This window comes from Nicotiana sylvestris, chromosome 9, assembly GCF_000393655.2.
Source record: "Nicotiana sylvestris chromosome 9, ASM39365v2, whole genome shotgun sequence".
Taxonomy (NCBI): domain Eukaryota; kingdom Viridiplantae; phylum Streptophyta; class Magnoliopsida; order Solanales; family Solanaceae; genus Nicotiana; species Nicotiana sylvestris.
The window spans coordinates 108,168,887-108,195,053 of NC_091065.1; the positions used below are offsets into that span (position 1 = coordinate 108,168,887).

The 26,167-nt window shown below is 38.0% G+C and overlaps 2 protein-coding genes across 3 annotated transcripts; both read left to right on the forward strand.

The window, feature by feature from the left end:
• The first annotated feature begins 473 nt into the window (after positions 1-473).
• LOC104212211 (uncharacterized) lies at positions 474-17,011 on the forward strand. The gene is made up of 11 exons (XM_070158469.1): positions 474-551; positions 818-1,053; positions 2,002-2,431; positions 3,502-3,825; positions 3,924-4,523; positions 4,605-4,778; positions 12,488-12,718; positions 12,798-13,081; positions 13,793-14,077; positions 15,605-15,727; positions 16,302-17,011. The coding sequence occupies exons 1-11, from the start codon at positions 546-548 to the stop codon at positions 16,432-16,434; spliced, it is 2,826 nt and encodes a 941-aa protein (XP_070014570.1). The 5' UTR covers positions 474-545; the 3' UTR covers positions 16,435-17,011.
• Positions 17,012-18,179: 1,168 nt separating this feature from the next.
• LOC104212208 (uncharacterized) lies at positions 18,180-20,514 on the forward strand. Of its 2 annotated transcripts, none has more exons than XR_011402429.1 (3): positions 18,180-18,794; positions 19,660-19,971; positions 20,230-20,514. XR_011402429.1 is itself a non-coding variant. In XM_009761424.2 (3 exons), exons 1-3 carry the CDS (start codon positions 18,315-18,317, stop codon positions 20,434-20,436), a joined length of 858 nt encoding a protein of 285 aa, XP_009759726.1. In that variant the 5' UTR covers positions 18,222-18,314; the 3' UTR covers positions 20,437-20,514. The 2 variants fall into 2 exon arrangements, 1 of the variants encoding a protein (XP_009759726.1); XM_009761424.2 differs by having other exon boundaries at positions 18,222-18,794; positions 19,660-19,830.
• The last annotated feature ends 5,653 nt before the right edge of the window (positions 20,515-26,167 follow it).

Below are 26,167 nucleotides of genomic sequence, written 5' to 3' on the forward strand. Positions count from 1 at the left end.
GCCATGTCCTCAGTAATCCTAAGTCGCGCCATGTCCTGTCTGATCACCTCTCCCCAATACTTCTTAGGTCGCCCTCTACCTCTCCGCGTGCCCACTACAGCCAGTCGCTCACACCTCCTCACCGGTGCATCAGTGCTCCTCCTCTGAATGTGCCCGAACCATCTGAGTCTTACTTCCCGCATCTTGTCCTCCATGGGGGCCACACCCACCTTCTCTCGAATATCTTCATTCCTAATCTTATCCATCCTTGTATGCCCGCACATCCACCTCAACATCCTCATCTCTGCTACTTTCATCTTCTGGATGTGTGAGTTCTTTACCGGCCAACATTCAGTTCCATACAACATGGCAGGCCTAACCACTGCTCTATAAAACTTACCTTTTAGTAACGGTGGCACTTTCTTGTCACACAAGACTCCCGACGCTAACCTCCACTTCATCCACCCCACCCCTATACGGTGTGTGACATTGACTGGAGTTATGCCTTAAAGGGTGGTGTTGAAGGCAAAAGACAAGTGGATAAAGTCATTGACAAATGTTCCTCTATGCAGGTAGGGTTGAATTATGTTTAGGAATATGTTTTGCTTCTACCACTTGCCGTTGGTTATTTCTGCGCACTATCTACTATGCTGTCTTCTTGTTCATGATCTGCTTCTTGTGATGAGAAAATCCATGATCAATCTTCTCTATCATCCCTTCTACTTCATTTCATTTTGGAAAGCTTGAAAATATGCAGTTTCTTTCAGTGTGGCTCTGAGATAAAAATAATTTATAATGCAAAATTTTCATTTAAATTGTTAATATGGATTACTTGCAGAACTTACGTGAAGCTATTGCTATCTACCGCAATAGTATTTTGCGCCAACCTGATGAGATGAAGAGAGAGGCTGCACTTTCGTTTTTTGTGGAGTACCTAGAAAGATATTACTTCCTTATATGTTTTGCTGTATATCTCCATACACAACGAGATGCACTATTTTCTAGGTCCTCTGCTCAGTGCAGCTTTAGCGATTGGATGAAAGCAAGACCAGAGTTGTATAGTATAATCCGTCGGTGAGGATAAAATTTTCTGCTATTGTTCAAAGTGCTTGCCTTACAATATTTTATCTTGCTGCTTTTATCATCGTTATTCTTATTATTGTTTTTACTCCATCTTTTCTGATGCATAAACATAACTGCTACAACTGACTCTTTCAGGTGGTATCAGACATCATTATTTTGTGTCAGTATTTTGTCACTGATTCATGTGCATATGTCTGTTGTTGGACCTGAGGAACTTTTGTAATCTTACATAATTTCAATTTAATCTGATGTTTATCTGAGAAATTAAAGAGATACCTACAGAACGAGAACATAATTTGGCCCAAAAATTGACTTTATACTACACTGGTTTTCAGTTCAATTGTTGAATTGCACTTCCCAGGCAATTTACTTGTTCATTAAGTACTTATGTATTCTGAACTTTCAAATTATGTGGAGAAAATTAGCATTTATATCTTGCAAGAAAGTCTATGCAATCACTAAATTTGTTCAACTGTTCCTGTCTTAGTTCCCTTTTAAGTTATTCGGCTTGGGGGTTGGTATTTGGAGAGAGCAGGCAGAAACATCTTTATGAACTTGTGGATCTGAACTTTGAGAAGCCTCTCAAGATTACTGAGTCATCTCCACTATGCCATACATTAATCGAGTTACTTTCCAACCTAGATGTGTAGCCATGCTGGTGGTTTGATTTGCTTAAATTTTTCTAATGTAATGAAGGCATTCCTTATAACATCTCATCTGTGTGGATGAGGCTTTGTATCGAACAAGATACTACCACATATGTTAGTAAAAGTTTCTTGACCTTGGACACTGTGTTAATAGAACTTTGTGATCTCTAATATTGAAGGACCATCTTGTGATATAGCACACTTGTATGGGCTCCAGAGGGATGCTGCTTTACTGGAAAAGCCCAAAGGAATCTTGCATTATTGGAAACTTATTTGCTAGATTTGGCTGCAGGTTGCTAAGGAGAGACCCTATGGGAGCACTTGGCTACGTGAGTCTGAAACCTTCTCTTGCTAAATTGGTTGACACTGCTGATAGTCGCCCTTGTGAGATGGGGCAAGTTGCTGCTTTGAGGAACGGAGAGGTTCTTGGACCTCAAACTGTTCTTAAAAGTGACCACTGTCCTGGCTGTCAACATCCTGGCTTGCCAGAAATATTAGAAGGTGCTCCTAACTTTAGAGAAATTCCAGGATTTCCTGTCTATGGTGTTGCGAATCCCACCGTCAGTGGGATTCGATCTGTAATTCAAAGGATTGGTAGCTCCAAAGGTGGACATCCAGTTTTCTGGCACAATATGAGAGAAGAACCTGTTATCTACATCAACGGAAAACCATTTGTACTCCGTGAGGTTGAAAGGCCGTATAAAAATATGCTTGAATACACGGTATGAATGCAATTTCATGAAAATTTAATATAACTAACTTCTGTCAGACCTTATTGCTGCCGATGATACATACACTCTTCATTTTGCATTAACATACCTTTGTCAAACATGTGTGACATTGTATGATATCATTAACGGATCCTTTAAATGGGTACTACATGATATAGTAACGTTATATGGATCCTTTAAAAAACATAAAAACCAACCAAAAGTTGAATTTACCTGTGTTAGATCCATACTTGTCTCAGATACTCATACTTGGTGCTCGTTTCCGAAACTCTTACTTCGGTCCTTATAATATAAATTGCTGTTTGGTGCACTTATTGAAGCTTTATGCCAAAATTTGAGACTTATTTTGTGCTGCCAGAAGCCATTCTATTTCCTATTGGTTTTTTCTGTTTGGAAGAATTCTTTTTTCAACCTCTGTTTGGATGAATGCAATTTCTTCTTTCTTTCTTTTTTCATTTTTGCTTTTCATATCAAAATAAAGAAAGGTAGATCATGGAACTTTTGTTTGATTATAACTTTTGTTTTACTACCTTTAAAAGTTCTTGCAATTTCTTCTGTTGCATGTATTAATTTTAGAAGATATTCTTAATTCCAATGAGATCTCAATATAGAACATAGTGCAAATATCTTTGCTTTAAGTCCTTTTTTGAACCTTTGGCTGATACATATTTTATCAAACACAGCAATTTAGTAAGTACTTCCTTGTACTGAACAATCAGATTGCATAAATTGGAATTTGTTCCAAGCTAATTTTGATAGATTTCAAATGGTACAGTTAGTTCTGTTTTCCAATTACCCTTCTGTTGCTGTAACTATTTTATCTTTTACTTGGAATTGTTAAATTTCCTGATCTCGAGCTTAAAAGCCTTATTTTGTTTACTTCAGTATACAATATTTGCATTTCTAATGCAAGGTTGCTTTTTGTATTACAATATTTTAGTTGAAAATACAAGATGCTTCCTTCTTTTAAATGGGTTTGCTTTGGAGTCTTGACTCCTCTATTCCTTTATATTTCGAGAAATGATAACTAAACTGACTAATTACAAGTATGTGGATCTAAGGGGATCGATCGTGAAAGAGTGGAAAAAATGGAAGCTCGATTAAAGGATGACATTATGCGAGAAGCTGACCGTTATCAAGGTGCAATAATGGTTATTCACGAAACTGATGATGGTCAAATATTTGATGCTTGGGAACATGTGAGCTCTGATGCAGTTCAAACTCCTGTGGAGGTCTTTAAGTGCTTGGAAGCTGATGGTTTTCCTATAAAGTATGCCCGTGTTCCAATCACTGATGGCAAAGCTCCCAAAAGTTCTGACTTCGATTTATTGACTTTTAATATAGCATCTGCTTCCAAAGATACTGCTTTTGTCTTTAATTGCCAGGTAACCTAGTATGAATTCTTCTTCTTCGATTTACTTGTATTTTCTGTGGCCTTTGGCTCCCAACGGAAGATGCTGTTTACTTATTTCTGTAATTACAGATGGGCATAGGGAGGACTACTACTGGAACTGTAATTGCATGCCTTTTGAAATCACGTATTGATCATGGGAGACCCATTAGAGTATTAAATGATGCATCAAATCCAGATGTAGGTGGTGATATGTCAAGTGGTGATGAAAGTGAAGGCGAAAACCATCCACCTGCACTATTAGTATCAAAAAATAGACCTCAAATAGATTCAAGTGACACATTTGGGATAAATGACATCCTGTTGCTCTGGAAAATAACAAGATTGTTTGATAATGGGGTGGAATGCCGAGAGGCCTTAGATGCTATTATTGATCGATGTTCAGCTCTGCAGAACATACGCCAAGCGGTCTTGCAATACAGAAAGTTGTGTAATCAGCAGCATATTGAGCCTAGAGAAAGAAGAGTAGCACTAAATCGTGGTGCTGAGTACTTGGAACGATATTTTCGTTTGATCGCGTTTGCTGCATATCTTGGCAGCGAAGCGTTTGATGGATTTTGTGGACAAGGAGAATCAAGGATGACTTTCAAAGATTGGCTGCACCAGAGGCCAGAGGTTCAAGCAATGAAGTGGTCAATTAGATTAAGGCCTGGGAGATTCTTTACCATCCCTGTAATGCCTCTGACATCTGTCTGTCTCTGTTGCGGATTCTTTTTTAAGCTCGATTTGACTCTGTTATAATTGTAAGTGCAGGAGGAACTAAGAGCTCCACAAGAGTCACAACATGGGGATGCTGTTATGGAAGCTATTGTGAAAGATCGGAATGGCTCTGTTCTTGGGAAAGGGTCTATCCTCAAGATGTACTTCTTTCCTGGCCAAAGAACTTCCAGTCACATACAAATTCATGGTGCTCCTCATGTTTACAAGGTATGTTAAATTTCCATTATTATCATGATGCTAAGAGAAGCTGAATTTTGATTTCACATGCCTAATGGGAGATATTTTAACTAGCGTTAGGGTTTCCAAGATAGATGTATGTGCACCTTTCGCACCACATGCCTTTGTGATAGAGATAGGTCATGTTTTTGTTATTCTTTCACAATCTTCAACACATAAATTTGAACCCAAGTGACAAACATCATATGGCCAAGAACTATTTTCAGCTAGATAGAGAAATTAGGATTTATCTTTTTGATGAAGTAAGGGGAATTACAAAATAGAGGAATTAGGATATATTTCGCACTAAAGCTTTTCAGCTTTTGATCATGTCTGAGAAATAAGAGGAGACATTGGAAGAGTGATTTGAGACAGATCTAGCATACACGAAATACATCGAGTATGATGTTACATCTGTACATTTGTTACTAAGTTTTAACTATTTAACATATTTTTGTGGTTGCCTATATAGGGTAGGGTGAGACCATTACATAAATAGAATTGAGAAATTAGGATCAAATGCAAAAATGTGAGTATGGATGCTCCGATGAAGTGCAAATACATACAGGAGATTGGAGAGAAGAATTAATATACCCATAAAAAAATGCACACACACAAAAGAAACCAAAAAGAAAAGAAAAAGAGAGAGAAGATAGTTCATGATTATGCCCGGTTTTGTTATAGAAGATTGTTATCTTTTCCCAACTGGGATCATAGAATGTTAGGAAACGAAAGCAATAAGCAATAAGTAAATTACCAAGAGAAAGTTACTCTTAATGGCTACCCAAGGTTTTTCTCTTTCCTACTTCTTGGGATCGTAGAACTACTTTTCTCCGGTGTTTCATCTCATCGGAATCCTTTCATCTGTCCCTGAAGCTCAGTTTTCACCCACTGTGATCTCTGTTTAGAACTTTTTTCCGTTTTTTTAGTTAAGATCTTTTTTGAAAAACTTTCTCCGACTCATGCTTTTCTATCCGGCGACTACGGCAGCGGAGGGACTGTGTTTTATACCAATCATTTACGTGATTGCTTAAAAACTTGGTTTACGCAGCTTCATTATGGAGAATAGAATATACTTTACAGCGGGGGGTAAATCTTATGATATAACTGAAAAGCATATGGATGGAGAATCGTGGTTTGAATGGGTTGAGCGCACGAGAAACCTGATGAGAAGAATGACTTTTAGCAGGAAAATTCTTTTGTGGTTATGTGATTTATTGCATAAAGCTTCTGAAAGAAGGAGAAATGTCTCTAATAGGTGGAGGACCAGGGATCATTTATTCAACTTTTATTGCTCACAGAAACACAACAGTTACGGGAGATTTATTAGTATTGTTTTTGTACGTGGGGAAAGCAGAGCAGTTATTATTATACCTAAAATTGAATTAAATGCAGGGTGGGGAGAGATAGCCTCTAAAATAGAAAGGTTCATTCACAGAAACTTTCTCTTTACAAGAGCAACAGAGGTTCCAAAATTACATAATGATTTTGCTCATACTCTACGCTCAACCAAATGGTCAGAATCAAATGGCAACATCAGAGTTATTCAACCAGAAAGCAACCCTATCAAAATCGCTACTTCAATGCCAACCGACAAAAGTCTTTTGAATAGGTGCATCGTCGGCAAGTTCTCGAAATAACTAGATTTAATTCCCTCACGCACAGTGGTTCGAAGATGGGTAAACAACAAATGGAGTAATGCTGTTGGAGTCTATGAGCTGAATGGACTACAATTTCTTTTCGAATTCCCAACCAGAAGGATGGCGGAGCAGACTATGGAGGAAACCTGGAGATGGAAGAATGCTACTTTATTGCTGAGCTGGTGGTCCCCGACAGCAGCTTGTTATCCTTTTGAAACAAAATTCAACTGGATCTGGGTGAGGATTCTCGGACTCCCATTACATCTATGGTCATCAGAAATCATGAAAGCTATCGGAGAAAAATGTGGTGGCTGTATTGAGACGGAGGAAGAGACGCAGCTGCGAAATCACATGAGGTGGGCTCGTATCAAAGTTAAGGGACCGGCTGAAAAGATCCCTAGAGTTGTAGAAGTAAAAGAAGGAGGAATGCTTTTTTCCTTGCCATTGTGGAGTGAAATTCCGACGACCGTGAAAGTTTTCCAAGAAGATGCAGTAGTGGAAGTACGACCTAAGTTCTGTGATGATAAAGTTACAGGCCCTACTTTCATAAAAGAGAGATCTAGGCACGTGGGCTCAGTAACAGGGCCCTTTAATTCAAAAGTTGACAGATGTATCCCATGTGCCCTTGAGCGGGGGAATTGTTCTAATGAGATTAGGGTAAATACTAAAGTGGGCCGAACTCAGGAGAAGCCCAAGACTTTACAAAAAATAAAAGATCCAGATTCCAGAAAATTGGCTGATGAAAAAAGCCCAAGTTCTATTATGGATAGCTGTGGGGCCAATCTAGCAAGACCTAAAACTTATGTATCTCAAAATTTTGGGCCCGATGTTATAAGTGAGGAACTGAATAGGGATTCTAATTTACCCCAACAAATGGAGCGACCCGACCTTCTATTCCTAGAGATAGAAGCGTGTAAACATAGGGAGGTGTATCTGATAGAGCAAATTGAAAAATCAGCGGCTGCTCGACTGTTTTTATCTCAATTAGAAGATGATGGAAGTCACACAGATCATGACATGCAAGGAGGGGAAATTGAGGGGGAGGATCAGATACTCGAAAATCTGAATCAACAACAGTTAATTGAATATAGAGATGCAGATGCATCGGAGATAGAAGATGTTGACCCAATTCAAGTTCAATTCCAAGAAGCTGAAATGGAGGCAACTTTATGGGTACATAGGAATATATTGAGACTAAGCAAGGAATATGGGGTGTGTTCAAAGGCCGTGAAGGGGAGGCTTTATCTCTTTTTATGAAACTAGATGTCAAAAGGAAGGAGGAGATGACAGAAACTCCTACTGCCAACTGTGGTACTTCAAAACAAAAGGGGGCAAAAGAAGTGGAAACACTGGTTTTCAATCTGACGTAAAAAGATGAGGGGAAAAGAGCAAGGGGGAGGTCAATTTCCAGAAGTGAACCATGAAGATAAAAATTATCTCGTGGAATGTTTGGGGATTGAATAGAAGGGAAAAGAGAAGGTTAGTGAACAGTTTGATACAAAGGTGGAAAGCAGACATTTATTGCTTTCAAGAAACTAAGTTGCAAATATGGACCAATAGAAGGGTAGAGTTTGGTTGCTTGCAATCAAATGGGAGAAGTGTGGTAATTCTTATTTTGTGGGATAATAGGTCATGGAGAGGAGAGGTGATCACCACTGGAATATCCACAATTACTTGTAGATTCAGCCCAATGACAGAGTTCTCATGGCACCTCACAGGGGTATATGCACCTTGCAACAGGGTGGAAAGACAACTTATGTGGATGGAAATTGCAGATACTAGGGGACTTTTTGATGGTCCCTGGGTAATATGCGGGGATTTTAACACAACTAGATTTGTAAATGAGAGGAGAAATTGTAGGAGAATGACAAGATCCATGATAGAGTTCTCTGATTTCATTAATGACATGGAAGTAGTGGATCCTCCTCTTATCGAAGGAAGTTTTACTTGGGCAAAGAGTGACAATCAGCAAGCTTTTTCAAGGATAGACATGTTTCTATTCTCTACGGAATGGAATGATGAATTCAGGAATATTTCCCAAACACTAATACCTAGAGTCTCTTCTGACCATGCTCCCTTACTGTTAGAATGTGGAGATTGGGAGAATCTTAAGTCTTATTTCAAGTTCGAGAATTGGTGGCTCGGGGTGGCAGGTTTTAGTGACATGGTGAAAACGTGGTGGCTTTCTTTTGAGGTACAGGGTAGACCTGATTATATTCTGGCCTGCAAATTGAGGATGCTGAAAGGAAAACTAAAAGAGTGGAATGGTACAAATCATGGCAACTTTGAAGTAAGGAAAACTCAACTTCTAAGTTCCATGGCAGAAATGGATGTTGTACAGGAAACTAGAAATCTATCTGAAGATGAGCTTTTGCAGAAGGCCAGCATGTTCATGGAGCTGGAAGATATAGCAAAAAATGAGGAGATAGCTTGGAGATAGAGGTCTAGAGTTCTTTGGCTCAAGCAAGGGGATAAGAACACAAAATTTTTTCATAGAATGGCAAATGCACACAGGAGAAACAACACAATTGATAAGCTAGAAGTTAATGGTGTGACAGTGGAGAATCCAAAGACTATAAAAGGGGAAATTCTATCCTTCTACCAAAAACTTTACACTGAAACAGAGGAATGGAGACCAGAGTTTGTTTTGGCTGATTGTCCTTGTATAAGTGAGAGTGAGAAGCAGTGGTTACAAAGATCATTTGAAGAGGATGAAGTTTGCGCAGGGGTAAAATTATGTGCTTCGGACAAAGCACCTGGGCCAGACGGATATACTATGGGATTTTTTCATTCTTGCTGGGATATTGTAAAGGAAGATGTTATGCAAACCTTGAGAAATTTTCATACACAGGAGTTTTTTGAGAAGAGCTTTAATGTATCATATATAGCCCTTATACCAAAGAAGACTGGAGCTCGAGAGTTAAGAGATTTTAGGCCTATTAGCTTAATTGGGTCTGTGTACAAAATTATTTCTAAGATTTTAACCGAGAGATTGAAAACAGTGATCTCCAAGCTAGTAGATAGGCATCAGATGGCTTTCATAAAGGGGAGACAGATAATGGATGCAGCACTAGTGGCTAATGAATGTGTTGATTCAAGGCTAAAGATGAAGACACCTGGAATTCTTTGCAAACTTGATATTGAGAAAGCATATGATCATGTGAGCTGGGTTTTTCTTCTTAAAATGCTGAAATCTATGGGTTTTGGAAGAAAGTGGATTAAATAGATGCTCTTCTGCATAAGCTCAGTCCAGTTCTCTGTTCTCATCAATGGTTCCCCAGAAGGTTTTTTTCCTTCACATAGAGGTTTGAGACAGGATGACCCTCTTTCCCCCTTTTTGTTCCTAATAGCAATGGAAGGTCTAAATAACATGATAAAGGTAGCAAATAACAATAGGTGGATGACTGGTTTTAAGGTGGCAAGTAGTGTAGGTGGAATGGAGGTAACTCATCTACTATATGCAGATGATACTTTGTGATGCAAAAGAAGAAGAGCTAAGACATCTCAGGATAATTCTAACAATTTTTGAGGCAGTCTTTGGTCTACATGTCAATTGGAGGAAAAGCCTTATGAGGTAACTGATATACAAAGGCTGACAGACGTTCTTGGATGCACAGTTGGAACTCTTCCTACAACCTACTTAGGTATGCCATTGGGTTCTAAAAACAAGTCGTTAGACATTTGGAGTGGGGTGTTAGAAAGATGTGAGAAAAGATTGGCTAAGTGGAAAAGCCAGTACATATCCCTGGGGGACAGAGTAACATTGGTTAACAGTGTCTTAGATGCACTTCCCACATACATGATGTCCCTTTTTCCTATTCCTACAAAAATAGAGAAAAGGATTAATGTTATGAGAAGGAATTTCATCTGGCAAGGAAATAAAGAGAAGGGAGGTTACCACTTGGTTAACTGGAAGGTTTTGACACAAGGCAAAAAATCTGGGGGCTTAGGCATAAGAAATTTGAGACTACATAATAAAAGCCTACTCCTGAAATGGCTTTGGAGGTTTGGCAGGGAAGATCAAACTTTATGGCGACAGGTCATCACTGAAAAATATGGACTAGAGGGACAATGGATACCTAGAACAGTGACAACAACATATGGGGTTAGTGTCTGGAGGTCCATTAGGGCTTATTGGCCTCTTTTTGCTGAGAATGTTTCTATTGTAGTAGGGAATGGGAGGAAAACATCCTTTTGGAATGATAATTGGCTAGGACATGGACCTTTGAAAGACCTTTTCAGTGACATGAAAGTTTTGAGTTTGAATAATGAAGCTACGGTGGAAGACAGTTGGGACCAACATGGATGGACTTTTAACTTTAGAAGAGAACTAAATGACTGGGAATTGCCTAGATTCACTGAATTTTTGAATGTACTTGATCAGTTCAAGGGGACTACAGTGGAGGAGGATAGGGTTAAATGGACAAGGCATAGTAGTGGCTCTTTTGCAGTGAACTCAGCATACAAACTTCTCAACCATCAAGGCCAGCAAACTCAGTTATGGAGCTGAAAAACAATATGGCAAGCCAAAATACCAACTAAAGTAGCCTGCTTTGTATGGTTAGCAGCCAGGGATGCTTGTCTAACACAAGACAATCTAATGAGAAGAGGCATGCCATTGTGTTCAAGGTGTTATTTGTGTGGAAATGAGGCTTAAAGTAGTAGCCATTTATTATTACACTGTCAGTTTGCTAGAGCTTTATGGCACCTATTTTTGAGTATGAAAGGACTGTCATGGGCCATGCCCAGGAGTACAGGGGAGCTTCTTGCTTGCTGGAATTTCTCTGGAGACCTGATCAAACAAAAAAAGTGGTGGAAGACCATCCCGGGATGTATATGGTGGATCATTTGGATGGAAAGAAACAGTAGATGTTTTGAAGGACACAACAATTCCTTACAGAAGATCAAGATGAACTGCTTATTTTTGTTTCACTTTTGGTGTAAGGAAGATTTTGTACAGGATGTAGATTCAATGATAGATATCATAGGATCACTGTAGTAGGAGATAGAAGATAGCCGTGGTTTTTGCTCTTTTTGATATATGTATATATGGCCTTAGCACAGCCTTTGTGCTACGATTAAATAATATGTTACCATTCTCAAAAAAAAAAAAAGCAATAAGTAAACCATTAATGGAAAACAATGGCACACCAAGAGCAGAGAAGCAACTATATAGAGGAAGAGTACAAAGAGGCTGTCAACAACAATGGATAGTATAAAAAGCTGCTAGGCAAGCCTAACTGGAGCAGTGTATAAAAGTGGGTCAAACAAAGAAGTCCAAAGTATTGTGCCCCAATCAGCGATGCATTATGGGGCGTGTCTATCCCTCTGGTACTATTAGAGATCTAAATGTAAAACCAGAAATGAAAACAATGTTACACCAAGATCAGGGAAGCAGAAAATTACTATGTCGAAGAAGATTGCAAAAGAGACTGTTAACAACAATGGATAGTGTAGAAACAGCTAGTCAAACCTAACCAAAGCAGCAACAACAACAACAACAAACCCAATAGTTTCTCACAAGTGGGGTCTGGGGAGGGTAAGATGTACGCAGCCTTACCCCTACCCCCGGAAGGGCAGAGAGGCTGTTTCCGAAAACCTAACAAAAGCAGTGTACACAAAATAGGCCAAACAAAGAAGTTCAAAGTATTCTATCCCAAGCAATCAGCACACAGTACATTGTTGGTTTATCCCTCCACTACCACGATAGATCTCATTGAAAAATCCATAATCCAAATTGTCACAGTGTGAACCCTGTCCATCTAGTCAGGCAGAATTCAGGTCACACACTAAAGAGATAAAATATTCAATTTTAGTATCTAATTATAAAATATTCAATTTTAGTATCTAATTGTATAGGGTACCTTTTTCACATTTTCCAAAGCCATGCACGTGCAATACACATACGCGTGATGGAAGAGTAGATTACACTGACTGGAAAGAGATAGAAGCTAAGGACATAAATTTTGTAGTGAACTTGCAGATTTTCAAAGTTTTGAATTTGAGTTCTGTTTCATGGCTAAAACTTGAAATTTGTACTGAATTTCTCATCGTTTTTAGGTTGATGGACACCCCATTTATAGCATGGCAACGCCTACAATTGCAGGTGCAAAGGAGATGTTAACTTACCTTGGTGCAGAGCAGACCTCAAAAGAAAGTGTTGCTAAGAGAGTAGTTTTAACTGATCTGAGGGAAGAGGCTGTCGTTTATATTAATGGAACACCTTTTGTTCTTAGGGAATTAGACAAGCCTGTTGAATCCTTGAAGCATGTTGGAATCACTGGTTCATTGGTCAGTCTTCAATCAATTTACCCCTTCAAATAATTGGTTATGATAATTCTATTATCTTTTAACCACTTGTCTGCCACAGGTGGAACACTTGGAGGCACGGTTAAAAGATGACATACTATCTGAGATTAGACAATCTGGTGGTAGGATGCTTTTGCATCGTGAAGAGTATAGTCCGTCTTTAAATCAAGTTAGTATCATTGGATATTGGGAGAACATATTTGTGGATGATGTTAAGACTCCTGCAGAGGTATATGCAAGTCTGAAGTATGAAGGGTATGATATAATCTATAGGAGGATACCATTGACTAGAGAGAGAGAAGCCTTGTCTACGGATATTGATGCTATCCAATACTGTAAGGACGGGTAAGTAGCAGCACTTAATCTGCAGAATGTTTATATGTCATCAACTTCTGAGACAGGTCATTCAAATTGACAGTTAACAGTTTTTGTTTGGGCAAAGTTGGTATAATGGGATTGAGATGTAGTCATTGATTAAAATATGAAAGCTGGTGTAGCTTCTTGTCCTGCTACAGCCATCTCCATGACATTGACAGACTGCCCTAGATGTAGAAGTAAAATCATGTCTATCAAATGGCTCGTTGTAGCAACTCTAATATATCACGGAGAATTTCCAAATGCAAATGAGATATAAAAATATACCTTGCCAAACTTCTTTTTCAATCATGAGTTTAGGAATCTTGACTGAACATTAACTTGTCATTGCCAATTTATACTAGTTAGTTCGCAAAATCTATCATTTCTGTAGTTGTCTGGCTCAGTTTGGTGTTTGAGAAGCCTTTAATCTTCATTCTTTGATAAGATAAATGTCACAGCGTGCTTCTTCTTTTGTTGTAATCTCTCCGAATCCAGAGAAAAAGTATATTCTATGTCAGCTATGATGTGACTTTGATTGTCAAAGGGCATAATATGGTGTTTCTAGTAATGATCTTTTACCTGTGTCCGTGAAGAATTTATTTGAAAGTTTGTTAACCAGTGACTTCCTTTTCCATGTTCTCATTAGAAGGAAAATTAAACTAACTGTTTTTTTTCTTCCTTTTGCCTGCCTCTAAACAGCGCTGCAGGATCTTACCTTTTTGTATCACACACAGGATTTGGAGGGATTGCTTATGCAATGGCTATTATTTGTTTAAGGCTTGAAGCTGAGGCTAAGCTGTCATTAGATATTCATCGACCATTTGAAGGCACTGTGCTTCCATGTCCACCTCTAGAGAATTTCAATGTTCAAAATTCGAACGAAGAAGCACGCAAAATGGGTGACTATAGGGACATATTAAGCCTCACTAGGGTTCTTGTGCACGGTCCTGAGAGCAAGACAGATGTTGATATTGTAATAGAAAGGTATGCATTCTCTATTTAATCCATAAATGCATGAGTTTTTTTCTCCAGCTTCCGTGGCAGTCCAGCTTCCTCAAGTACTGCACAGGAGATTGGTTAAGGACATAAATTTCATAAACCTACACATACCATAAAATCAAGGAATATATGGATTCAAAGAGGGATTCTCTATGTAACAGTAAAAGGAACTAGTGATTGAACGTTTCTGATTTTATTTGGTGAAGTCAGTTAGTCAATCAACTATATCCTTTCATGTCTTATTAACTTAGATCTGTATATATTAGGGCAATTGGGTAAAACTAATACTTTAAGAATAACCTATTCAGGTCTCTGCTATCGCGTCGTTCCTCCCTACACTTATGCCCCTGTACCATCACTTAATCATGTCCACCATCTATTTGCCCCTTCAGTTTTTTAACTCCATCTTTGTTCGATGGTAATTTAAGAGTCTTGTACAAAGCGAATGAGTTTTGTGGCAGTAGATGTGTCTTGAGGGTTTGGTATAGTTGGTGCTTAGTCTATCAGTTTCTGGTGAAAGAAAATATAATCTAATGATTCATAAAGCTTCTAAGAGCAAATGCAGGTTGAAGGATGTTAAGGAAATGGAAAAGGGTTGTAAACTCATCTATGTTTGAATTCTTATCCTTCTCTATAGATACCGGAATAGAGAGAGCAGATAAAGTATTGTCCATGAGAGCATTGTTCAAAATTTATTGCAGTAGTGCACTGTTTAATATTGTGAGAAATAAGATAAACGGGTTCGCACTTATGGGTCTGGATTCCTCAGCACCAAGAAAAGTTCTTCTTTACTTGGATGGCAGCGAGGGGAGCAATTGTTCGAAGTGTAGATGTCGACCACCTCCTCCTACATAGTCTGGTGGCAACTTAGGTTGTGGCGTGAGATTTGAGATGGCTTGGGCTGCAAAGGGCATTGTTGGACACAGTGAAGGAGGCACTCTGCGGCGGGAAATTTAGAAAAGAAATCCAAGAGCCTGGGATGTTGCTCCACATGTTGGTGTTGTGGAAGGAAAGAGATAGGAGAGTTTTTGATGGGATTTTTTTCGGATGCATAGAGAATGATTATGTACATTTGAGGAATAGTTTCTCATTTCTAGTTTCTTCTTGGTGCATCCATGAGGTACCAGTTTGTATAGAAGATGGGGTGTCTTTCGTGGAGAATCATCTTATGTTGTAAACTCTCTACTTTTTGATGTACTGCTTGTATACAAGAGATTTTCTCATTATTAATAGAATTATTTACCTTGTCACCAAAAAAGAAAAAGGAAGAGAGAGGATGGTTTTCTGTACAGCATGAAGCGGGAAGGTCATTGCTGGCCAGCTTTCTAAGTTTAAAATTGATAGAAAAAACTGAATTTTGCACTAATGTGGATACTCACGTCATAATTCTACTTTGATATGGTTTAAGTGTAGGAGTTGATCTAGCTAGTTTTAAATCAAGTGAATAGCTAGCTACTGTTCTACCTCTGAGTATTGTATCTGACAGTCTGAGTTCTTTCAATTTTTCCAAAGGTGTGCAGGTGCAGGTCATTTGCGAGAAGATATAGTTGAATATTCAAAGGAGCTTGAAAAGAATTTAGATGAAGATGAAGAACGTCGAGCATACCTCATGGATATGGGCATTAGAGCTCTAAGGTTGGTTCTCATCCATCTCTTTTATAAATGAAGAGTTTGTTGATAAACATGAAAGGTAGAAGCAGAGGACAGAATATGCTCATTTAAAGGAACATACATACTGCCCCAGCACCATCTTAGAGGTCCTCTTTTGAATGCTTTATTATTAAGATAGAGCTGAAACTTCTATTTTGCAGCGGAAATGAGCAAAAAATATTGAAGATTTGAAAAAAAATGGTGAATTTTTCCCCCAAAAGATAGTGGATAGAGCAAGGGATAAACTAAAGTAGAAAACAGAAGACATAATCGGGACTGGATAGCATAAAATAACTGAATATAATTTGTCCTGAGAATTGAACTTGCACCTTGGCCCATATTTCATTCATAGGCTATATATTTCTTCTACAGTTAACCTCTTCCTTGGAATGGAAAGGTGATATTGAGAAATTGAGTTACTCCTTAGTCCGATTTCAGTAGGTGGGATACGCATCCTTTTTCCTGGAGCGATGACCAGTAGACATATATCTTTTTGCTGCAAAGTAGGCAAAAATTTAAAACGATTTTAAATAATGGTTTATTTCTTTTCTGTTTGCAGGAGATATTTTTTCCTGATAACATTTAGATCCTATCTCTACTGCTGTTCTCCAGCTGAGATAAGATTTAGTGAATGGATGGATGCGAGACCTGAACTTGGCCACCTATGTAATAACCTCAGAATTGACATATAATGAGGATAGTGTCCAGACATATCCAACATTAGACTCTAAAGCTCTCTCTGCATATCTATAAACACGGGGGACACTGAATAAAGTTGATCAGATTGAGAAATTGCTGATACTAGACTCATGACTTGTGGAGGAAGACAAGTTATTGTCATTCTTTGAAGGGAGCTGATAGCTATTAGCATTTAATTAGTTCAGATTGTAGACACCTGTGCTGCAGCCAAGCAAGAGGAAGCAAACTGCGAGACTGGCAGACAGAAGTTACAATGAATCAGAAGAACTATTCCCATGTATAACATGAGGAACCAAAAGTTCGTAGGTTAAGGGGGGTCCAAAGTTGCAAGTTAAGGAATATTTCAGTGCTCTATGGTCAACACATTACACTCCGTAAAGCTGCTTCCGAACCAATGTGCGTGTATAACTAGCTTTCACTGTAGAAATGCAGAGAAATATCAAATGGTATTCGAGTTGCAGATGTATGATATGTTTGCTGTTAATAACTACTGACATGTATAGAAGTTGCTTCATATGGACATGGATTTATTTGCCTTGGCATTCATTTCATAGACGTAACTTTGCCTCATGACCAAAGAAAGGAAAAGATGGCATGAAAATAACTGAAGGAAAAAGATGAAGCAAATTAAAGGCTTGCTGTTGGTTGTATACTTGTTATGACTTGCAAATCAACTGCTCATCAGTCTCCAAAGTTGGAATCTGCTACAGAAATCTTTTGTATGAGTCTGCTCTCTGCTCTATTGTTATGACTTATGTGCTAATAAAAGGCAAAAACCTAATGTGCAGAGGGATAAAATAGAACGATGTATATTAAGACTGCGGTCATCTCATTCAGCTCTAGTCCATGCTATTCATGATAATTTTTTTTAATTAAACAAAAAAGTATAAAACATTTGTTGATTTCTCAATAAATAAATTCATGCTCTCATAATGCGGAGGGATAAAACTTTTGAAATAAAGACAAACAAATATATCTTCTAGGTTAATTGCGAAAGTAATTACTGTTTGACCAAGTTTTTAAAAACTGCTTCTAAGTGTATTTTTTTCAAAAATGCTTTCTCAGAAAAGTGCTTTTGAAGAGAATCACTTTTTTCGGCTTTTCAAAAACTGCTTTTGCTTCCCTCAAAAGCACTTTTTTCCTTCCAAAAGCTTGGCCAAACACTTCAATTTTTGGCCAAAAGTATTTTTGGTTCAAAAAAGCACTTTGGCCCATAAAAAAATTTGGCCAAACAGGATATAAGTCTCTCACAATAATTTACAGTGACATAAATTACCATTGTAGTATGTTGTGGAGATATGTGACGAGATTGTTATAACCAGTAGTGGGACAACTATTTTCTTTTTCTTAAAATTAATTAACACTAAGTGATGCCTAATGGGACACCCAATGAAATCTCAAAAATTGCATATTATGACGCTGCAGTTTGTTAAAAGCGTTTTAAAGCTGGTCGTAAGGGATTTTTATACTAAATCAAATAATTTAATCTGAACAGTTAAACATCAACGTGAGAATACACATATTACTTAATTATAACTAAGTGACAAAATATGCATATGAATGACATATATCTTATATTTATTAGTTTAATATATAATTAGTTTTAAAACTCAAATATATCTTATATTTATTAAATATATCTTATAATCAAATATATCTTATATTTATTAGTTTTTATTACAGAAAAATTGTTGCAGTTGATGAATATATTGGTCAAAAGGGCACCATTTTGAGACACGTTGGCCTTTTCTTTTTTGGTTGTCATGTGACACCTAAAATTCTTGCTTCATTTTGCCAAGCAAAATAGAGTATTCACAAAATGAAGATGAAAAAGATAGAATAGAATGTTGCCAGCCGGCCCAATCCAAACAAAATGCAAGTCCAGTTGTGGTGGCAGAGTCATACCTCTTCTTCACTGCCCCTATCTTCAATTTTGTACCGTGAGGAAGCCATTGCAGCTGGTGCTACGTGGCACATCCACAACAACAATGCATTATCCGCCGCCGCCCTCAGCCTCAGGTTTAGCCGAAACCCTAACCTAACCTCTCGAAGATTTCGTCTCGTTACTTTCACGTCAAACGCTACCTTTGACGATGGCGACACTCGGAATGATAATGTCAATGATACGGGAGACCGAGGCGACGACGATGACGATGATGATGACGGCGTTGAGATTGAGATTGAAATAATTGGGAAACGTCGTCGGCGAATTCGATCCAAGATAGCCGTGAACGCCAGCTTGCAGAACGTGTGGGAAGTCCTCACTGATTATGAAAGGTTAGCTGATTTCATCCCCGGTCTTGCCGTCAGCCAGTTGCTTCAGAAGGAGCCTAATTTCGCCCGGCTTCTTCAGGTCATTGCCTTTTAATTCTTGCCAACTTCTTATTTTTTAATTTATTGTTATAGAAACTACTCCTTATTAGAGATGTACTAGTTTCTAGAATTATTCAAACTATTGACTTATAAGAAAAATAACAACAGCTGCTGCTGCTACCATTAGTATTGAGCTTGCAAATGACCATACATTAAGTCTGTTTTAGACAAGAGTTTTAGTTCTATGTACTACTTGTAAAAAATAATTTACACAATCAGGTCACTTAAAAAGTAACCTCCTACAGGCTAGAATAAATGTTAAGTAACCTGCTACAGTAAAATTACGCTAATGATATAAAAAAATTCATTACACAATCAGTGTATACGACTTAAATCCTTTAGGCAATTGTATATGTTGCTTTGCAATCCTTATTGCCTGATGAAAATCTCATCAACTTGACCTTTTACCACCAATATGTAATATGTCAAATAGTACACGAGTGCTCTTTTCTTGTCAAGTTCAAAACATGAAAAACTCCGAAAGAACTTAACATCTCATCACTATCATCGGGCTAAGTTCTGAATCACACTGTTCGATTCCTAGTCAGTCACACACACACTCGCGCACACAAATATGAAACTCATTATTCAAACAGAGGGAAAGAAAGCTCCTTACATTCAATTGAATGTGAATCAAATGTTTCTTCTTTTGAAAATAGCAACATGCTGCTCTTTATGGGAATTTCTTGACTTTGAACATTTTAAGAATGGTCTATCTGATATTTTGAATCTATAAATTTACAGTCAAAAGACGACACGCCTATATTTTCTCTTGTCTGTGAATTTCTCTGGCATATACTAATGTCATTAGTATGATATTAATGAAATTGTATCATATTGGACAGATTGGGGAACAAGACTTAGCATTTGGGCTCAAATTTAATGCTAAAGGTATCGTTGATTGTTATGAGAAAGATCTTGAAGATCTCCCCATTGGTCAGAGGCGTGATATTGAGTTTAAGATGGTGGAAGGTGACTTCAAACTTTTTGAAGGGAAATGGTCTATCGAACAGATGGTGGATTCTTCCTTCCCTTTTTCTATTCCTTCCTCTGCCATTCAGTTGTTATTAGGAACTCAGTGGAAAACGTACAATGTGAGGTTATAAAAATTGAAACAACCGAAGATACCATCTTTTCTTTTTCGCGAATGTCTTGAGGTATGCATGATAAATTAATGATAAAAGTCATACTGATAATTGTACTAAGTACTAACCACTACAAAGATCAGAAAAAGTTAAGCTTGAAAAATCAACTCCCTGAATCCATGAGTTAAAGTTCGTTTGCAATAATTCTACAACTATGAGCTGATTCTCTTTTTGAAGTGGACTCATGAGTTCACGTTGCATCTTACAATTTGTTATGTATTTAGTTTTCTCGAGAACCCTTATATTTCTTTGTATTGCGGAAACATGCAGTGCAACCCAGGTAGTGTTAAAGAGCATGATTCTTCTGCGGGCCAACCATTTCATACAACTCTCTTCTACATTGTTGATGTTGAACCTAAGCTTTGGTTGCCTGTGCGGGTTATTGAAGGCAGACTCTGTAAGGAGATAAAAACCAACCTGCGGTCTGTTAGGGAAGAAGCACAAAAAGTATATCTTACTTCATTATCATCTTATTAACTGTCAACTAATTACTACCATTTATTGCTGAAGCAATGTATATATTACCTCTACATAATACAATTTTTACCAAATCAACATCTGTTTTGGTGCACTTATTTTGATGATGTGGATTAACTCCTATAGGTTCATATATAGTAGTTCAATTTTTTTGGTCAATATGAGTATAAGATCTAAAAATAAAGACTTTGTTGCCAGGAAAATTTCTCAGTCTGGCCTGTTTACATTTCTCCCTTTCCCTCGTCATTTTGCCTGGTCTCCTAGATAGTCATAGGTTCTTAGGATTTTCCATCCTACTGATTGCATTCTAATGTATCTAGTGAGCGAGCAATTTCTGCTGTACAGTGGTGTCCGTACTACCTTAAAAATTCACATCTCTTTTTGGTATGTGCAAAACTGTGATCTTGCCTTGATTTCCATTATTCACCTTAGATTTTTCGCTGAAAGTAATCTCTCAAATACTAGTACCATATCACGTATCATTTTCTTTTTGCTCCACATCCCGTGGGAAGTGTACTCTCGTGTGCGCGCGCGCGTGCGATTATTAAGATTGTTTTTCCATTCTATCCAGGATGAGATCTTTTAGTATGTAGTGGTACCATGGAGAAATCGAAAGTTTAAAGAAGATAGCAACTGCCTAAAAAGGGACAGAAATGTGGTAAATTTTTCCCGACTTCCACATGATTGAAACTATTGAAAGAACATGTTGCATTGAGACTCGACCTTTGCAAGGATTAGATGAGCCAATGTATGATTCAATACATGTTGTTAGGGAATATTCATAGCTCAATTGGGCTACATTAGCTTTCCCCTCGCAGGGAGGGTTCGATTCTCCACCTTGTAATCCCTCCTCTATTTTTCCTACCCCTACCCCTATGTATAATAATTTTTTTTTTAAAAAAATACATGTGGTAGAAATGTTGTTTTGTGTGTGTGTTGGGGGGGGGGGGGAGTTATTTCTTTAATTCCAAAGTTTGCTCATTCATTAGTTGCATTTAGAACATTCTCCTTGTGAATCTCAATCTGGAAGGGATGGGCATCGTAATCGCCGAAAATGTCAAAGGTGCAATTTCTCACTGGAATAGTCCACACATTCGCAAGATAATTTCTAAATTTCTTGTAGTCAGTGTTTACATCAAACCAACATATGCAAGGCGTGTGTTTGATATATACATTTATCATATAAACATGGTTAAGTGATATATTTCGCATAATTTTTAATTGCTATGGTTTAATTTTTTAGTTTGGTATAAATAACTAGTGTATTTAACTATTTATTATAGAATAGTGCCCTACCCGCACCGCTCTACCACTATTTGCTGACTTTAGTAACGCAAGGGAATATGAGCATTTAATTTATTCCATGTGCTCGGGACTGCCGTTATATATTCACCCTCGCCGACAATAAGGAATATGTACTTGTGATCTGCAAAATGATATATCCATCAATTATTCTTCAGCACGCATTCGGTCAAATTAAAGTATATACTCATCTAATGCGAAAGTACAGCGTTAGGACCAACGGAGATATACCCTCTTACTTGCTCAGGGGTGGTCATGTTGTTGGCTCAAGAACATGTGAAGTTTTAAAGATTGACAAAAGAACTTAGACAAGGACCACGTCTATCTTGTAAAGCATAGTCATGATCAACCTTTGCATATGAGATGCACGTGAAGGAGATAAATCTAACTGATCGAGAAGTAATATCTCCTGATCTGATCAAAAAGGTTGCATATTGGATAAGGAGAGAAAGACTCCTTACATGAAGAACACAGTATAGGAAGAAGATAGTGTTAGAGTTTGAGATCACCTTGAACTCTTTTACGATAGAAGAGTAGCATTTGAATCCCAGTCAATCTTTAATTACTAACCTATTAAATGTCAGTGTTGTTCTCTTTTACATGGAATGCACATAAACAGAAGTTAAACTTAAATTGAGAGCAAAAGAGCAAGGCGATTTTGCAAGCAATTTATGTGTGATTTGAGTGTGCAGTCCTGAAGCTACTTGAACGAGATAGAAGAACCAGTTCCATGTGCCTATCTTTTATTCTAGTTCAATTGTAGTAGGTGATTTTACATTGTACCTTTCAGCTTTCATAGAAGCAATTGTATTAGGTACCTAGAGTGTTCAAGTTAGAGTTAACTTGAAGTTGTCGCAACAGTTGAGGCTATGTGCCACAACGAGATTAGAGTTAATCCTTAGGTTTACAAAGAGTTTTTGTACATGCTGTTTTGGCTCAGTAATTTTAGTGGAAGTTTGGGAAAATCCTACTGAGTAGTAGGTCGTGATTTTTTCACCTTTTGAGCCAGGTGTTTTCCACGTAAAAGTCTCTGTGTTCTTTATTTTGTTTACTTATTATTCCACAAACAGTAGTAGTTGGAACACATAGAAGAACCAGGTCCTTCTATAGTTCAGTTAAGCGAAAATTAGGTATCACACAAATCACCCCCCTCTTGTGTGGTATTGACGTTTAAAACATCAATTGATATCAGAGCGGGTTATCCTTGAAGAGGTTAACACCATAGGAAAAGATCAAGATGAGTGCACCACCTGGAAACTGGGAAGGGCAATCTACTGCTAGGCCTCCACTCTTTAATGGTCAGTACTATTCTTGGTGGAAGAACAAGATGAGAGATCATATCATAGGAGAAGACTATGAACTCTGGGACATAGTCACTGATGGTCCCCTGGTGACTACAAAGAAGAATGCTGAAGGAGTGGACATGCCAAAAACAAGAGCTGACTACACTGCTGAAAACTTGAAGAAATGGGAGAAGAATACCAAGGCCAAGAAATGACTTGTGTGGACTGTGTCCAGACGAGTACAACAGGATTCAAATCTGTACCACTACTAAGGAGATATGGAACACTTTACAAGTGGATCATGAAGGAACTCCTCAAGTAAAGAGATCAAGAGGAACACTACTATATTCTCAATATGAGAATTTCCCTATGAAGGAAGGAGAAACTATCCAGGAGATGTACACAAGGTTCACAACACTAACAAATGAACTTAAATCTCTTGAGAGAATTATCCTTGAAGAAGACAAGGTTGAGAAAATCTTGACAAGGGTCCTACCAGTGACTTGGGAAAGCAAAATCACTACTATTCAGAAATCAAAGAACATTGCTACTCTCAAGTTGGATGAACTGATTGGAAACCTCACTGCCTATAAATTAAGAAGGCAAACCATGAAAATGGTTGCACCTAAGAAGGAAAGGAGTCTGGCTCTCAGAATAGCTGAAGGTGCATATCTGTAGGATGATGAAATGACCATGATTACAAGGGATTTCAAAAAGTACCTACTGAGAGGAAAGGGTTCTTCAAGAGGTACAACCTTCAACAAACCAAGGGCTCCTGAGAAACAGACCAACGAGGGTTGCTACAAATGTGGCAAGACTGATTACATGATCAAAAACTATCCTCAATGAGAAATTGAATGGAAGAAGGAAAGAGCTGAACGAAAGAACAGGAAGAAGGAACATGTTCAACCCAAAAGGAATAAAGGATCAACAAAGGTTATGGTTGCTGCTTGGGGAGAAATATCAGATGAGGATTCAGAAGATGAAGCTAGAGATGAACAAGCACTTATGGCCATCGGAGAATCAGATGATGAACAAGAGGTAAGTGTGCTTCATCTCAAAGACAAGATTAAATTCCTGTCTAAAAAAGGTTGTCTGAACTATTGCTGGACTTCATTGATGAGTCTGAGAAAATTAACCATGAGAAGGAAGAGCTGTCTAGGGAGTGTGTGATCTTAAAAGCCAAGTGCAAAAATCTAGAATCTAGGGCTAATGAGAGTGACAGTAAAAATGCTGAGTTGAAGAACCAGGTTCTTGAACTTGACACTAGTGTCCTAGAACGTATGTCTGAAAATTTAAAACTGAAATTAGGAACAGGTAAGAAGAAAGCTGATCACACACATCTCACCTTAGAAGAAAACCTAGAAAAAATGAAGGATGAGTTGTACATGAAAGATAAGCAGATAAGAGTCTTAAAAGAAGACCTAGGGAAGGTAAAACATGAACTAGATAGAACTTGCAAATGAAATAAGGCTTCTGATGCACTATCTTGGCTACAAGAACATCACAGTAGCAACAAGAGAGGACTTGGCTATGGGGCACAAGCACCTAAGTGGGACCCCAAAAGCAAGTACCTCACTCTTCCTGAAAACAAAATCTGAACACACTGTGGTAAGACTGGTCATTACAAAAATGAATGCAATGCAAAAGAAAAGGCCAGTCAAAAGAACAAAACTTTTGTTCAAGAGAAAAATAGGCTGCCTGGGTGGGCTAAAAGGAATTTGATTTACCCCTTTGCCTATAGAAAGGGACCCAAACTAGTTTGGGTTCCTAAGACTAACCCCTGATTTTCTTGCAGGTCCAAGTGAAGGGAAGTAGCCAAATATGGTATATGGATAGTGGCTGCTCAAAACATATGACTGGAAGCAAGAACCAGTTCCTTTAACTTGTGGACTTAAAAGGAGGTAATGTCTCCTTTGGAAATGGGAATAAAGGTGAGATTATTGGGGTTGGAAAGATAGGTAAGACAGACTCACACTCCATTGAGAATGTCTACTTGATAGATGCCTTGAAATATAGCCTAATTAGTGTATCACAACTGTGTGACAGAGGTAACCTTGTAGCATTTACCTCTACCAAATGCTTTGTGATTAACCTTACTACTGACAAGATTGTTTTGCAAGGAAAAAGAGTTAACAATATTTACATTGTAGATTTGTCCACTTTTTTAGAAAATGAACTCACTTGCTTGAGTGTGTTGGACAATGATCCCCTCCTGTGGCACAAAAGACTTGGTCATGCAAGTCTGAATCAACTCAACAAATTAGTCTCCAAGGACTTGGTGATAGGGTTACCTAACATCAAGTTCAAGGAAGACAAAGTGTGTGAGGCCTGTGCAAGAGGGAAGCAGGTAAGATCATCCTTCAAAAGCAAGAAAATGGTAAGCACAACCAGGACGTTGGAACTGGTTCATATGGATCTCTGTGGTCTAATAAGAACATTGAGCAGAGGTGGTAAGAAATATGTGATGGTTCTTGTTGATGATTATTCTAGGTTTACCTAGGTACTATTCTTAACATCTAAGGATGAAGCATTTGATATGTTTACTGCCTTTGTTAGAAAAACTCAGAAACAACTAGGTAATCAACTTGTATCAATCAGGTCTGATCATGGAACTGAATTTGAAAATGCTAAGTTTGCTAAATTGTGTGATGAGCATGGTATAGATCATAACTTCTCTACCCCTAGGACTCCTCAACAAAATGGAGTAGTTGAAAGAAAGAATAGGACTCTTGAAGATATGGCTAGGACTATGCTACTTTCTAGTAAACTGCCCCATAGCTTCTGGGCAGAGACTGTAAACACTGCATGTTATATCATAAATATATGCATGACTAGACCTCTTGTAGAGAAGACTCCCTATGAGTTACTTAAAGGGAGAAAATCAAATATATCCCATCTTAGGGCATTTGGATGCAAGTGCTTTGTGCACAATAATGGAAAGGACTCCCTAGGTAAGTTTGATTCCAGAAGTGATGAGGGAGTATTCTTCACATAGCAAAGCTTATAAAGTGTTCAATAAAAGAACTTTGTGTGTAGAAGAAAGTGTACATGTTGTGTTTGATGAAACTAACATTCTTTCTGAGAGACAGGAACATGAAGATGAAGTTATTGGGCTGGCAAAAGATTTGAGTGAAGTCTCAGCT